Consider the following 13,371-nt stretch of genomic DNA (forward strand, 5'->3'; position numbering starts at 1 on the left):
CTGCTGGAGAGTAACGACAGTCTTGCTAGATGGAAACAAGATCAAGAAGCCCAGCAGCTTGGAGAACTGGGGTGCACCTCTGCTGCAAGCCTATCTTGGTCTTATTTTGCAAGATTTTGGTTCCCACAGAGAATCCAGAGAACTGCAGGGTACTGAAGGTTGCTGAGAATTCCCTCCCCACTCACAATGGCTTGGACTGTGCCTGCAGCACAACCAATACTGAGTTTACAGAATGGACTGTACCACTTCAGATGGCAGGAGGGGGGCATCATGTTTCAATGCTGCCAAAAAGTGGGGTGGGACATCCCTGCAAGTAGAAAACTAGCATATAAAGGGAGCAGGCCAAAGTTAGAACCTTACTCCCCGCTGTGCCTAGGTCTTTTTTACTCCAAGTATTTTAAAGGGCCTTTTTGTCATTGTACACAGAGGTGCATTCAAATGCACACTCCCTACACCTGCAGTAGTTCGGTCCACATTATTACCACATTCCACCATGTGGGTACACCACACCAATTTTGCCCTGGGGAGAAGAAATGGCTTGTGTCAATAGGTCCTTAAGGAATACAGAAAGCTGCTAATGCCAGGTCAGGCTATTTGGACCCCTAGCAGGAGCTCTGCAGGGTCTGAGGCAGTGGTCTTTCCCCTCCCCTGCTAACTGATCCCTTCAACTTGGAGATGCAAGTGACTGAGCCTAGTATCTCCCTGTTGCAAAGCCACTAAGCTGTGATTCTCCCTCCCAAATGTATTTGAGGAATATCAGTGTTATGGATCTCTGGCCATGGCCAAGAAATGGACAGAAGAATGACTTACTGTTTGTCGTCTTTGAACCACTGGAATTCCGCAGGTGGCACAGCCATGGCCTCACAGCGCAGAAGTGCATTTTTTCCCATCGGGATGCGTGAGTCCTTCACATCTGTGATGGTTGGAGGGTCTGGGAAGAGACAACAGTTGATGTGGGAGGCATATATTAGTCGTGATATGCGGTGTCTTAGCTGTTCCTCAACAGATTGTCTCCAGTTGCCAACCTCTGTAGAGATGCTTCCCCAAAGAATTCTGGGAACTGTAGTTTGTTAAGGGGAAAGGTTGTTAAGAAGCCCCTGTTCCCCTCCCAGAGCTGCAATGGCCAGAGTTCCCTGTGAACAGGGATCGATTGTTACAGCACTCTTGGAATTGTAGCTCTGCGAGGAGAACAGAGACCTCCTAACAACCCTCAGCACTCTTAACAAAGTACAATTCCCAGAATCCTCTGGGGGAAGCCATGCAGTTGAAAGTGGTATCATATTGCTGTAAATGTATGGTATGGACGCAGCCCATGTCAGGCTTGGGGAAAACACAACAGGGGAGCGTAAAGCTGTACAAGTTCCAAAAGTTCTTCTCTGGCTTGCATAAAAATCTGAGTCAGAGAAGAATTCCCTGCTACCCTTTCATAACATTATAGGAAGTTGCCTTATACTGAGTCAGGTCATTTCTCCACATGGTTCAGTACTGCCAACACTAACTGACAGAAGGTCTCCAGGTTTTCTTATCCAGAGATGCCATGGATTGAACCTGGGACCTTCTGCAGGCAAAGCAGATGCTCCACCACTGAATGACAGACCTTCCCCTGGGATCTGACATCCTCCAGAACCACATCTCCCATAATCCCCTACACCATGGTACAATGTTTGCAAGTGCAAGGGAGTGATAGAGAGGAGGGAGGAAGAAAAAATTCCCCTCTCTTCTTGTCCTTTTGCTGCTTCTCCCACTATCACAGATTTAAGGGAAGGGAAGATGGGGGGAGCAACAATGCCAACTGCATAATATGTGCCTTTTCACCTAGTATCATAAAGACCTCTGCTGAGAGAGAGAGAGAGAGAGAGAGAGAGAGAGAGAGAGAGAGAGAGAGAGAGAGAGGTGATCCTAAGCCTATGGCCACAACTTTATTTAGCCTTTCAAGCCATTGATCCAAGAACCTGGTCAATATTTATAAAGCCTTTGAGAATCTGGGCTCTGCACATCTTAAAGGCCATCTCCCCCCCCCCATTTAAAAACGGGCCTCCATGCCAGCAGCCTGAAGTGCTATAGCCCAGCCTAAAAACTCACAACTCCCTATTACTTCATTCCGCCACGTGTGTAAACCAGCCCTGAGCACCCATGTTGCCAAATAGGTTGTGAAAATTGGTCAGTGGTGTCTCAGAAGGAAGGGGATGATACTTAAACTCCTCCATCCCCTTCCCTGTTCAGGGCTAACAGAAGCTTGGAGGTGAATTATATTGGGGACAGGATAGGATGGGAAAGGATTAAGCATCCCTCTTCAAGGGCCACTTCTAATTTGGAACCCCCAGCAGTTGAATTCTATCTATATCTATATAGATGAGGGGACTTATCTATACTCATCATTTAAAACGTTATAAACGTGTTTTTAAAATGTGACACCAGAGGGCACTGCAGAGCAGTGATCCATCGCCATTGGGAAATTGCATTGAGAGCCATATAGCATTTTTTTAAAATAGCCTTTAACAGCGTTTTTACAGATCAGTGTAGATCCAGCCAGGATCTCTTACGAGAGATCCAGTCAATAATATTGTAGGTAATGTGTAGTTTAGCCAGGGGAGGAGTAGAAAAGACCATTATTAAGGGAGTTACAGGTGGGTAGCCGTGTTGGTCTGCCATAGTCAAAACAAAATCGAAAATTCTTTCTAGTAGCACCTTAGAGACCAACTGAGTTTGTTCCTGGTATGAGCTTTCGTGTGCATGCACACGAAAGCTCATACCAGGAACAAACTCAGTTGGTCTCTAAGGTGCTACTAGAAAGAATTTTCGATTTTGTTTTCATTATTAAGGGAGCAAAGGTCAGTCCCATGGTACATAAGATGTTAATACCCTGTGATTGAAAACTGGGGAAGAGATGGGGAAGTGGGAGGCAGCAAAGACACTTGCAGCTCCACGCTCATCCTTGGAGTCATTCCTGCATTCCTGATTCCCAGTTAAGGGATGGAGGAGAAATTCTCAGCTAGGGATGGGGAAGAAATTCAATTCTGTTTGCATTTCACTGAGAAGTCACCTAAGACCCGCTTCTCAAAACAAAACACAATTAGCCTTTGAAATTCACACTTTTCCAAATTTTGTGATGCAGTTCTCCAACTAAACAAGATGCAAAAGAGTAAAGGGGGAACCCTCCCCATAAAACTCCCCATTGCTCCATTGGAAAATTACTCCAGCCAAGTGTATGCACAGCATGTATGCACAAGAGTAAAGTGTGCATATAAACACATATAATTGTGAAAAAAATATGCAAAAATGTATTATACTGGGGGAAATCACTTTGTAAAAAATGTATATGAAGGAAAAAATTGTATATGAAGAGTTTGGCATTAGAAATCTGCATTAAAAATTCTGACGAATGTTTGTGGGGGTTTTAAAGAAATAAAACCACAAATTGCTGCAAAAATGTGGAAGATTAAATTTTAACAGCAATAAAACTGATAGCATATTTGCAAAGCTAAGCAAGGTCTGGCACAGTTTCAAATTGGATGTGGGACTGCATGTTGATATTCCTACATTGCGAGGGGTTGGACTAGATGTCCCTCAGGGTCCCTTGCAACTCAATGTTATGATAACCTTGGATGGGAGGGGGAGGAAACTTAGAAAACGGAAATAGACAGATCCGTCTATCCCTAACTTTATAGCTGAAGCTCCACGCCCCAGACATTGCAACCCCAGATCTGGCTGAAGGGGACAGAACTAGGAGGCAAATATGGGGAGCACTTACAGTTGACAGTGATGAGGACCCGCTTGCTATCAGGTGTTGAGACTCCGTTCACTGTGATGCACTCGTACTCCCCAGCCTGCTGCCTGTTGATTTCCGTGATTTCCAGGTACTCCCCTTCACTGGTGAACCCATCTGTTGGGGAGGGAGGAGGGGGGTGGCGGGGAGGGGGTCAGGGCCAGCAGTAGGGAGACAGACACAAACACAGACTTACACACAAGAAAACACATATGACAACAACACTGTTATCCACACCTCGGACACGCAGGGGCTGCCTCACACCGGGGCTGTGACAACAGCGCAGGGGGTTCTGAGTTAGAAGTGTGTGGGGGGGGGGAGAACAAGCTTGCACAACCTGTGACCCACCAAGCCAAACACATCCCAGCAACTTGGGACGGCATCTCTCCTGGGGGCTTGATAAATGAATGAGCTCCAACCACCCCTGTTCTTGTGGCAAGGCTGGCACCAGGAAGGAGGGGACCTTCAGTGTTCCCACCAGTGTGCACCCATCTGATACCAGCACCCTACAACCCAACCCCGGTTGGGATTACAGCAGGCTCCAGTGGCAAACAGCAAGACCATTTTGACATTCTCATGAGGCCACAATGTAGGTGAGGTAAAGGTAAAGGACCCCTAGACGGTTAAGTCCAGTCAAAGGCAACTATGGGGTCTGCGGCGCTCATTTCACTTCCAGGCTGAGGGAAGCCGGCGTTTGTCCACAGACAGCTTTCCGGGTCATGTGGCCAGCATGATTAAATTGCTTCTGGTGCAACGGAACACTGTGACAGAAGCCAGAGCGCACGGAAACACTGATTACCTTCTCGCTGCAGTGATACCTATTTACCTACTTGCACTGACATGCTTTCGAACTGCTAGGTTGGCAGGAGCTGGGACAGAGCAATGGGAGCTCACCCCGTTGCAGGGATTTGAACCGCCAACCTTCTGAGGCTCAGTGGTTTGGATCACAGCACCACCCGTATAAGGCCCCAATGTAGGACCTCACCAGGGCCTTGCGGGGACATCAATACGGCAGCTTTTGAACTGCCTAATGTGGCCAACCCCAGAGAGACAAGCAAGCAGGAGGGCAGGTGGACAGCTACCAGCAATGTCGGGTTCTATCCAAGAATGCTGAGTCCTGCTGCCATTTGTGTTTCTAAGGTCTGCCACCTATTTTCTGGGAACTGCGTCCCTGGGGAAATCAGTGTTCCCATTTGTCCCTGATTTTATTTTCATCTTCCTGCCTTTGTAGAGATGTTTGGGAATGCCTTTGAAAGATGTTTTATTTATTTATTATTTACATTTATTAGCCAGCTGTTCAACTAGTCCTCTAGGCAATGCACAACATGAATTAAATGCAGTAAAATGTCAAATCAGATTAAATAACACACACTTACACACACACACACACACACACACACACACACACCTCTATAAGGGTACAGATAAATACCTGAAACCCTACCAAATTAGAGACTAAAATAGGAATCAATATCAGCTTTAAGGTATTGAAAGTCTTTTTTTAAAGTTTAAAAAAGGACACTAGGCATGAGCTATGGTTTAGAGCGGTTTGTCACTCCTGTGCAGCTCATGTTACTGCTCTTTCATCAAAACCAAGTGAGGATTTATTCCATCTTCCTGTGAGTCTGTATGTTAGGTTTCCCAGCAAGATTTAATTGCTGCTTGATTCTCCTCACTCCTCGAACACATTTTAGGCAACTTGTCAAAACTCAAAATCAAATCTTAAAAATCCCAGTATCGTAAGTGTGAAAATCCCACACACCCCACAAGCTATGTGTGTTAAAGCAGCACACATACATGGGGAGCAGCTTTGCCTACGAGGTGGAGCTGTGCGTGCTGATAAACAAATCAAAGCTCTGCACCAAGAAAAAGAAGAAAAGCTGTATTCTGCAGCTGGAATAATTAAGCACTGCCTTGTACAAGTCATGGGGAGGAGTGCGGGGGCTATGTTTAGCAGGTGTTTAGATTCTCACTCTCTGCCACTGCAATATCTTTTCTGCCACCATTCTGGAATTTCACTAGCCATTGAAGATACTCTTTCAAGCCCATTCTGCAATTTTAAGGAGTGGAAACTGTGTTTGTTTACTTATTTTTTTAAAAAGGAAGAAAGAGGAGGTGCTAATTTCTGTACCCAGTACCAAATTTCACCTGCTTAACAGATGTGCATAGGTATGGGTTGCATTTCTTTGGGTCGAAACCTGCTTTGAGATGTAGGCAATCGTCGGCTGATTTTATTTATTTATTTTATTCATTAAATTTGCATACCACCCTTCATCTGTGGATCTCAAGGCATAAAAATACAAAATGGAAACACAAAAGACATAATAAAAACAATAACCAGAACAAAGAAAACCCATAACCTCTCCCCCAACACAAATACATTTAAAGAACACATTTAAAGGGGCATACAATGCTAATCAGCCAAAAGCCTGGTTGAAGAGGAAAGTTTTCATCCGGCACCTAGAAGAGTGAAAGTGCTAGGCGTACCTCCCTGGGAGAGCATTTCACAAATGGGGAGCCACTGCAGAATAGGCCCTTTCTCATGCTGCCACTCTCTGAAGCTCCCATGGAGGAGGCACAGAAAGAAGGGCCTCAGGTGGCGATTTCAGGGTCTGGGTGGGTTTATATGGTTCTAATCTGTAAACAGGTTTCCTTCTTCCTGCCTTAATTCATTTGCAGAGGAAACCAGTTGCTCAGAGGGGTGAGCAAGCTTCTGCCAGAATAGGGGACAAAGGGGATACCCTCAGCCTTCCTCCCCTCTCCAGTCTCCCTTACCTTTCAACTGCCGCCAAGTTACCGTTGGCTCTGGCTTCCCCACTGCTAGGCAGAGCAGATTCACGTTGCTTCCCTCGTTCACGGTCACTGCTGATGAAATGTTCACGATCCGAGCAGGGACTGCAGAGTTTGAAGGAGAGAGGCAGTGAATATCAAGGCGCATCTGGCCTCCCAACACTAGGGGGCCCTGTCTTCCTTGACACAACCCTAATGACAGTGCCTCTGAGGTTTTGAACAGCCAGTTGCCCTGCAGCAATTAACAAATGATTGTGTTTGACTGCAAACTATGCTCTGGCAGCTTGACAACTTTGCTTAAGAGCATAAGAAGAAGCCAAAGCCCACCAAAGCCAACATTCTCTTCTCACAGTGGCCAACTAGAGGCCTATGAGAAGTCCTTGAGCAGGACTTGAACACAACACTGCTCTCCCCAGTCATGATTCTCAGCAAGTGGGATTCAAATGCATTTTGCCTACAACAATCAGAACATAGCCAGCATGGCTAGCAGCCATTTACAGGCTTATCATTAAATTATTTTTATTATTTTATTATTTGTACCCCGCCCACCTGGCTATGTCCCCCAAGCCACTCTGGGCGGCTTCCAACAAATATTAAAATACATTAAAATGTCACAGATTAAAAACTTCCCTAAACAGGGCTGCCTTCTGAATGTCAAGAAGTTGCTTATCTCTTTGGCCTCTGATGGGAGGGTGTTCCACAGGGTGGGTGCCACTACCGAGAAGGCCCTCTGCCTGGTTCCCTGTAGCTTTGCTTCTCGCAGTGAGGGAACCGCCAGAAGGCCCTCGGCATTGGATCTGTGTCCGGGCTGAACAATGGGGGTAGAGACGCTCCTTCAGGTATACAGGACCGAGGCGTTTAGAGCTTTAAAGGTCAGCACCAACACTTTGAATTGTGTTTGGAAACGTAGCCTACTGGGAGCCAATGTAGATCTCTCAGGACTGGTGTTATGTGGTCCCGGCGGCCACTCCCAGTCACCAGCCTCGCTGCCGCATTCTGGATTAATTGCAGTATCCGGGTCACCTTCAAAGGTAGCCCCATGTAGAGTGCATTGCAGTAGTCCAAGCGGGAAATAACCAGAGCATGCACCACTCTGGTGAGACAGTCTGCGGGCAGGTAGGGTCTCAGCCTGCGTACCAGATGGAGCTGGTAGATTGCTGCCCTGGATACAGAATTAACCTTCACCTTCATGGACAGCTGTGAGTCCAAAATGACTCCCAGGCTGCACACCTGGTCCTTCAGGGGCACAGTTACCCCATTCAGTACCAGGGAGTCCTCCACACCTGCCCGCCTCCTGTCCCCAAAAAACAGTACTTCTGTCTTGTCAGGATTCAACCTCAATCTGTTAACCGCCATCCATCCTCCAACCGCCTCCAGGCACTCACACAGGACCTTCACTGGTTCTGATTTGAAAGAGAGGTAGAGCTGGGTATCATCCGCATACTGGTGAACACCCAGCCCAAATCCCCTGATGATCTCTCCCAGCGGCTTCATATATATATATATTTAAAAGCATGGGGGAGAGGACGGAACCCTGAGGCACCCCACAAGTGAGAGCCCAGGGGTCTGAACACTCATCCCCCACCACCACTTTCTGCACACGGCCCAGGAAGAAGAGCGGAACCACTTTATAACAGTGTCCCCAGCTCCAAACCCCTCTAGACGGTCCAGAAGGATGTTATGGTCAATGGTGTCAAAGGCCGCTGAGAGATCCAGCAGAACTAGGAAACAGCTCTCACCTTTGACCCTTCCTTCTTTGCTGGGACTGTTTGTTCACTTGCCCTCTCCAACCCCCATGAGTTTTGGCAAGTGCAATGAGGAGCTGTAGATACCCTTGGCTCGTCTTGCCCCCTTTCTCATGGGTCTGGAGGGAGAGGGAAAGCAAATGGGCAGCAGGAACACTGTTGAAAGATTCATTCCCTGAAAGCAACTTGCATAGAGGCACCCATAAAACCTAGAGCTGACACTGATTACGTTCAATGTTCTGTCATGCACTGGAGTGAGCAAGAGTAAGTATCTAGGATGGGCCTACGCAGACAGAGAGACAGTGGAGGGTAGTCGGTAGGGATGGTGGGACACCACCCAGCCAACCCCAGCCTGCACCTGCTTACCTAATTACCTACACTCAGTCCCAGGGGTGGCCCTGGCTGTCAGCTTCCTCCTCCTGCTCCTTAGTCTCAGTGTGGCCCTTGCAGAACTTAGGGGGGAGGAGGAGGATGGGGACATAACTGGAATTAGCAGGCTCTGGCGCCATCTACTGTTGGGCTCCCTGCCTTCCACCCTATTAGTCCCATGCATGCAGAGATATGAAGGTTTGATTTTTGAGCCTTCATATCTGACTTGATGTTGCCCCCAGCTGTCTCCCTTTAATTTATTCCACGGAAGTGTGGGGTTGCCATTAACACCAATGTGAAGCCCTGCACTTGGGACTACAGTGAGGGACACATATTCTTTTCCTACCCAACATCACTAACATTTAGTGGCCAGGGTACAGCAGATGGGGATTCCTCAGGAGAAAATGCAATGTCACTCTGGGCACGGGATCAGCAAAAGAGCACTGCAACCCACTCCCCTTCTCCAGGGGTCCTTGCAATGCATACTAGTCTTCCTGTCATGATGTCAGGCACTTTGCTTGCCTTTTTTTGTTATAAATAGCTGTCCCACCCCAGAAACAGCTGCATTTTGAGTGCCTCTTCAGCAAATCCCCAGGCTAGTGCTTTCGGGGTTAATTCCCAATAGCTGCTTTCTCTGCCCCAGCGGAAGAGCCCCCGAAAAAGAAATTACTTTTTTCCTGACTGGGCCTAATGATCCCCATTGTCTGCCCTGATAGGTTGGGGTGACGTAGGCGACGGCGAATGATGGAGGAGCTGAGAACAGCTGTTTCCTGACGCCCAGGCGCCTCATTCCGGACCGGGGTCCAATCAGCTCCTATTGTACTGGCTTCCCAGCTCCAGCAACCGTGGGAAAAGGGGGGGGCTGGGTGTAATTATGGGGTGGGATAGTATTGCAGTTGTGGCTTTTGCCAATGCTGCAGAAATCCCGCAGGCGGCTTGGAACCAGTGGAGGAGTGGAGGAGAGGAGACTCTGTTTGGTTTTGACAGCTGGAGAGAGATTCCAAGTTGTCTAGAGCCAAAGTGCAGCTCTCCTCTGAGATGGAGGGTAGAGTTCTAGGGAGCTATACCTAGAAAGTCAGATGCAAAGGATGGCAGGACTTTTGCGCCTTTGCTAGTTAGGCGATTTGGAGAAATGCTGCTGGAGAAACACCTGGTGCCGTCAGGAAAGGATTTTGAATTCTGAATGGTTTTAATCCACCCTGGGGCTGCTGCTGGTGGAGGGTGGGTATGAAATTATAATAGTAACAATAGTAGTAGTAGTAGTAGTAGTAGTAGCAATACCGTGCACAATGAGGTACACCTGTGAGGTGTGAGGCTTGTCCTGTGTCTGGAAGGAGCAAGTGTAGAGCCCTTCGTCGTACACATCCACCTGGGTGATCATGATGCTGAACTCCGAGGGGCTGTTGGTCAGCAGCTGCACCCGTGAGTCGATGGACCACTTGTCATTGCCGGCGTACAGGATGTTGGAGCGGTTCAACCACGCCACACGCGTCACCTGCTGGTCTATGTAGCAGCTGCAGAGAAGGGAGAGGAATTAAGCAGCAAAGGTGAGCGGCAGAATGGTGGAATGAAAACGGGGCAACAGCAGTAGACATAAGAACATTTGGATCAGGTCAACGATGCAGGTAGTCAACATCCTGTTCTCACAGCAGCCAACCAGAAGCCTATGGGGACCCCACTGCTATCCTTACGCCTCCCTCCCCCAATGAACTTCTGATATCCACTGATATTTTAACCCCCCATGAACTTCTCCAATCCTCTTTTAAAGCTATTCAAATTGGTGGCCGTCCCTAGTTTTCATTGAAGCAAATTCCAAAGTCTAAGTATGTGCCGTGTAAAGAAATACTTTATTTCGTCTGTTCTGAATCTTCAAATATTCTGGATGGTTAGGGTCAGGGAGGTCAGTATGGTAAAGGTAGGAACGAGAGAGTTTCTCAATTCAATTTTCTCTCAGTGTTTTTTTTTTTTTTTTAAAGTCTCTGATTCTCTACATTCCCACATCAGTTTCCTATTTATTTAAAAAAATAAACAAAAAAAGTTCTCATGAAAATTCATCAACGTTTTAGTGTGAATTTCTCTCAATATTACACATGTGTATGCAATTTGCACATTTTTGCAAAGCTGTTGCTGTTATATTTATCACGCACCCCTTCAACAGAACGGTCCCCGAGCGGGTTACAGCAATGTAAAATACGCTATTAAAAACAGTTTAAAACAAATCACCAGTCATGCATTTCTGCGTGATGCTTCCCACTAATGTATGCATTTCCAGGCATGCTTTACCCTGATATACATGTATTTTCAGACATGTATTACTTGGCTAGGAAACTTGGCTTCAAAATACCGAGAAGTGCAAGTTTCAAAGGATGGGCTGTGCTTCGGTTCGTGTACTGTTCCAGAAAGTGCAAACTGAATCAAATCCCAGTTCCTTCCAATCCCACCCTTCACACAATATATCTGCCACAAAGAGGGACAGATATACAGCACAAGCGGGGCCTACTTACATTGGCATTGATGCACTCAGGCCCTGGCAAGGGAGCACCCATAATCTTGAGGCCCTAGCTTGCCTCCATGACCCCAGTCCAGGCAACAGCCGCCATCTTGGGGCCTTGAGAGAACAGGGACCTGAGCATCTGAGCAATATCCTGCTCTGTATATCGCTCGGTTTGTAATCCAAGGGAAAACTGGGCCCATTTCCACCTCTGTAGAACACAGCCGAGCAAAATTTATTACGCAGCCTTGTAACATGTGAGGGAGAAGTGTGGCGGGGAGGGAGAAGAGAACGAAAGTACTCCTGAGTTTTCCTCACAGATTGCCGAGGCCTTTGGCGCTCTCTCGTTCTCTCTCGTTCTCTCTCTCTCTCTCTCTCTCTCTCTTCCAAGCCCTTTGAAGTCCAAAAGCCCATGTTATTACAGCTCTCTTTCTCTCACTCTCTCTTTTTATCAAGCCCTAAAAACTTGAACACCTTCCAAACTGTGGATTTACGAAAATAATGAGTGTTGGGGAGAGAGGGGGTGAAAAAAACATTAAAATATCCCAGAATTTGTGAACTCAGCTGCTGAATTTAAATCCTGCGCGGGCACGTTCAAAAGCAACCCTTGCCTTGCAAATGGGCTTGGGGTGTTCTCGGTGCAGCCACCCTCTCTGAGGCCCTGGCATCTGCCCACCCACCCCCTTGGCATCTCGCTACTATTCCTGCCACTTCATTTCTCCTCTCTCTCTCTCCCTCCCTCCCTCCCCCCTCTCTCCGCACCCCCCCCCCCTTGCCCTGTGGCTCCCGGCCTCAAGATTTAATTATCGGAGTGCTTTTTCTCTCGCCTTCAAGGCGAGTGGGCGCTAAGTAATCCCGTTTCTTGGTCCCTGACAGCTGTCAGGCACAGATTGGACAAGTCTTCCAAAGATAACTGGGGGAAAGCTGGGGTGGGGAGGGGAAGGGCTTTGTGTTCCCCCCTTGAATTTTCAGCTGACCCTGATATTTTATATAGATGCTATTCCTCCACACATCCTGCCCTGCCCCTTACATTCTGCCACAGACCCAGAGCTGAGATATCTGCTAGTGGCATCTTGCCACACAATGCCTGGTGAAAGTGTCTGGGAGAAAGTCAGATTCCTGGGACAGAAAGGGCCAAATCTACAATATATCTGGTTATTTTTCCTGTTTTTTTTGTTTTTTTAAAAAAGCTTTAAGGAAAGCAAAATATTGATTGGTCGGTGGGTGGTGGGTAAGGCCTGCTTAACCCTTCCCCCTTGCCAGCCGTTGGGAGGTAGGACCACATAAAAAATGTTATATAAACAGAGTGGCAGAAAGCTATTGTAACAGATATTGGGATAACCCAACAAGTCCGATGGGCATTAGCTCCGGGACTGGCAAACAGGAAGTGGTTCCTTCTTTTCAGAAGGTGGGATTAACGGGTGGAACTCACTGCTGCAATATGTCAGGCTTTGGGGGATCTGATCCCTCTCACGGTAGCAGCCAAGAAACAGAAGTTCTTACCACGTAATTTATTAATACTCACAGGGAGAGATGATGGAATGCAGTCCTCCCTAAATAATGGTGTTGCTCTGAGTAAAGTCCCCCCCCCCCCACCTCTCCTATTCTACATCACCCCTGAGTCGGCTAATCTGAGCTTTCTGCCTCTGAGATCTTTGTTCTACTACCCTCAATGCATACCAAGTCCTGGGAGGGGGGCATTCAGGAATGCCTTCCAAAGACACTGAGTCTGTCACCTGTCTCTCCCCTGGTGCTTCTTCTTCCTGCTGTTCCTCCTCTTCCAATATCCCCCAGCTTCTCCCCTCTGCAGCCTCTGAACTATGCCCTTCTGAAAACCACTGTTCTGAATCTATACTGTCCTCCTACTGGCGCCCCCACAATTCCTCCTCAGTCCAGTCCCTGACACAATAAGTGTTGTGATGGCAGCTAGGGGAGAATTAAAACCACAAAAGAGCCTTGCTGGATCAGACCAAAGCTCCATCTGATCCAACATCCTAATCCCACAGTGGCAAACCAGCACCCTAATAGCAGGACATGAGCTCAAACGCTCTCTCCAGCACACAGTACTCAGTGTTGCCTTCTGCTTCTGATGCAGCAGGGAATATATTATATAGGCTCCATGCCTGGTTGCCACTGAAGGCTGTTACCCACTGTGAGCTTGTCTTGTCGCCCTTTTAAAAACACCATCTTTTTAAAAGGTGGTGGTAGAC

The 13,371-nt window shown here is 47.5% G+C and overlaps 1 protein-coding gene across 2 annotated transcripts in view; it reads right to left on the minus strand.

Annotated features, from left to right (window-relative positions):
• IGLON5 (IgLON family member 5) overlaps positions 1–13,371 on the minus strand; it is a 124,322-nt gene that overhangs the window by 6,784 nt on the left and 104,167 nt on the right. For both annotated transcript variants that reach the window (XM_033158200.1, XM_033158201.1), the window contains exons 3-6: positions 9,952–10,184; positions 6,542–6,661; positions 3,752–3,883; positions 811–931 (exon numbers count right to left, since the gene is read on the minus strand). In XM_033158200.1, coding sequence (XP_033014091.1) covers positions 811–931; positions 3,752–3,883; positions 6,542–6,661; positions 9,952–10,184 — 606 coding nt within the window. The remainder of the gene's footprint in view (positions 1–810; positions 932–3,751; positions 3,884–6,541; positions 6,662–9,951; positions 10,185–13,371) is intronic.

Source organism: Lacerta agilis, chromosome 8 (assembly GCF_009819535.1).
Source record: "Lacerta agilis isolate rLacAgi1 chromosome 8, rLacAgi1.pri, whole genome shotgun sequence".
In the NCBI taxonomy this organism is placed as follows: Eukaryota; Metazoa; Chordata; class Lepidosauria; order Squamata; family Lacertidae; genus Lacerta; species Lacerta agilis.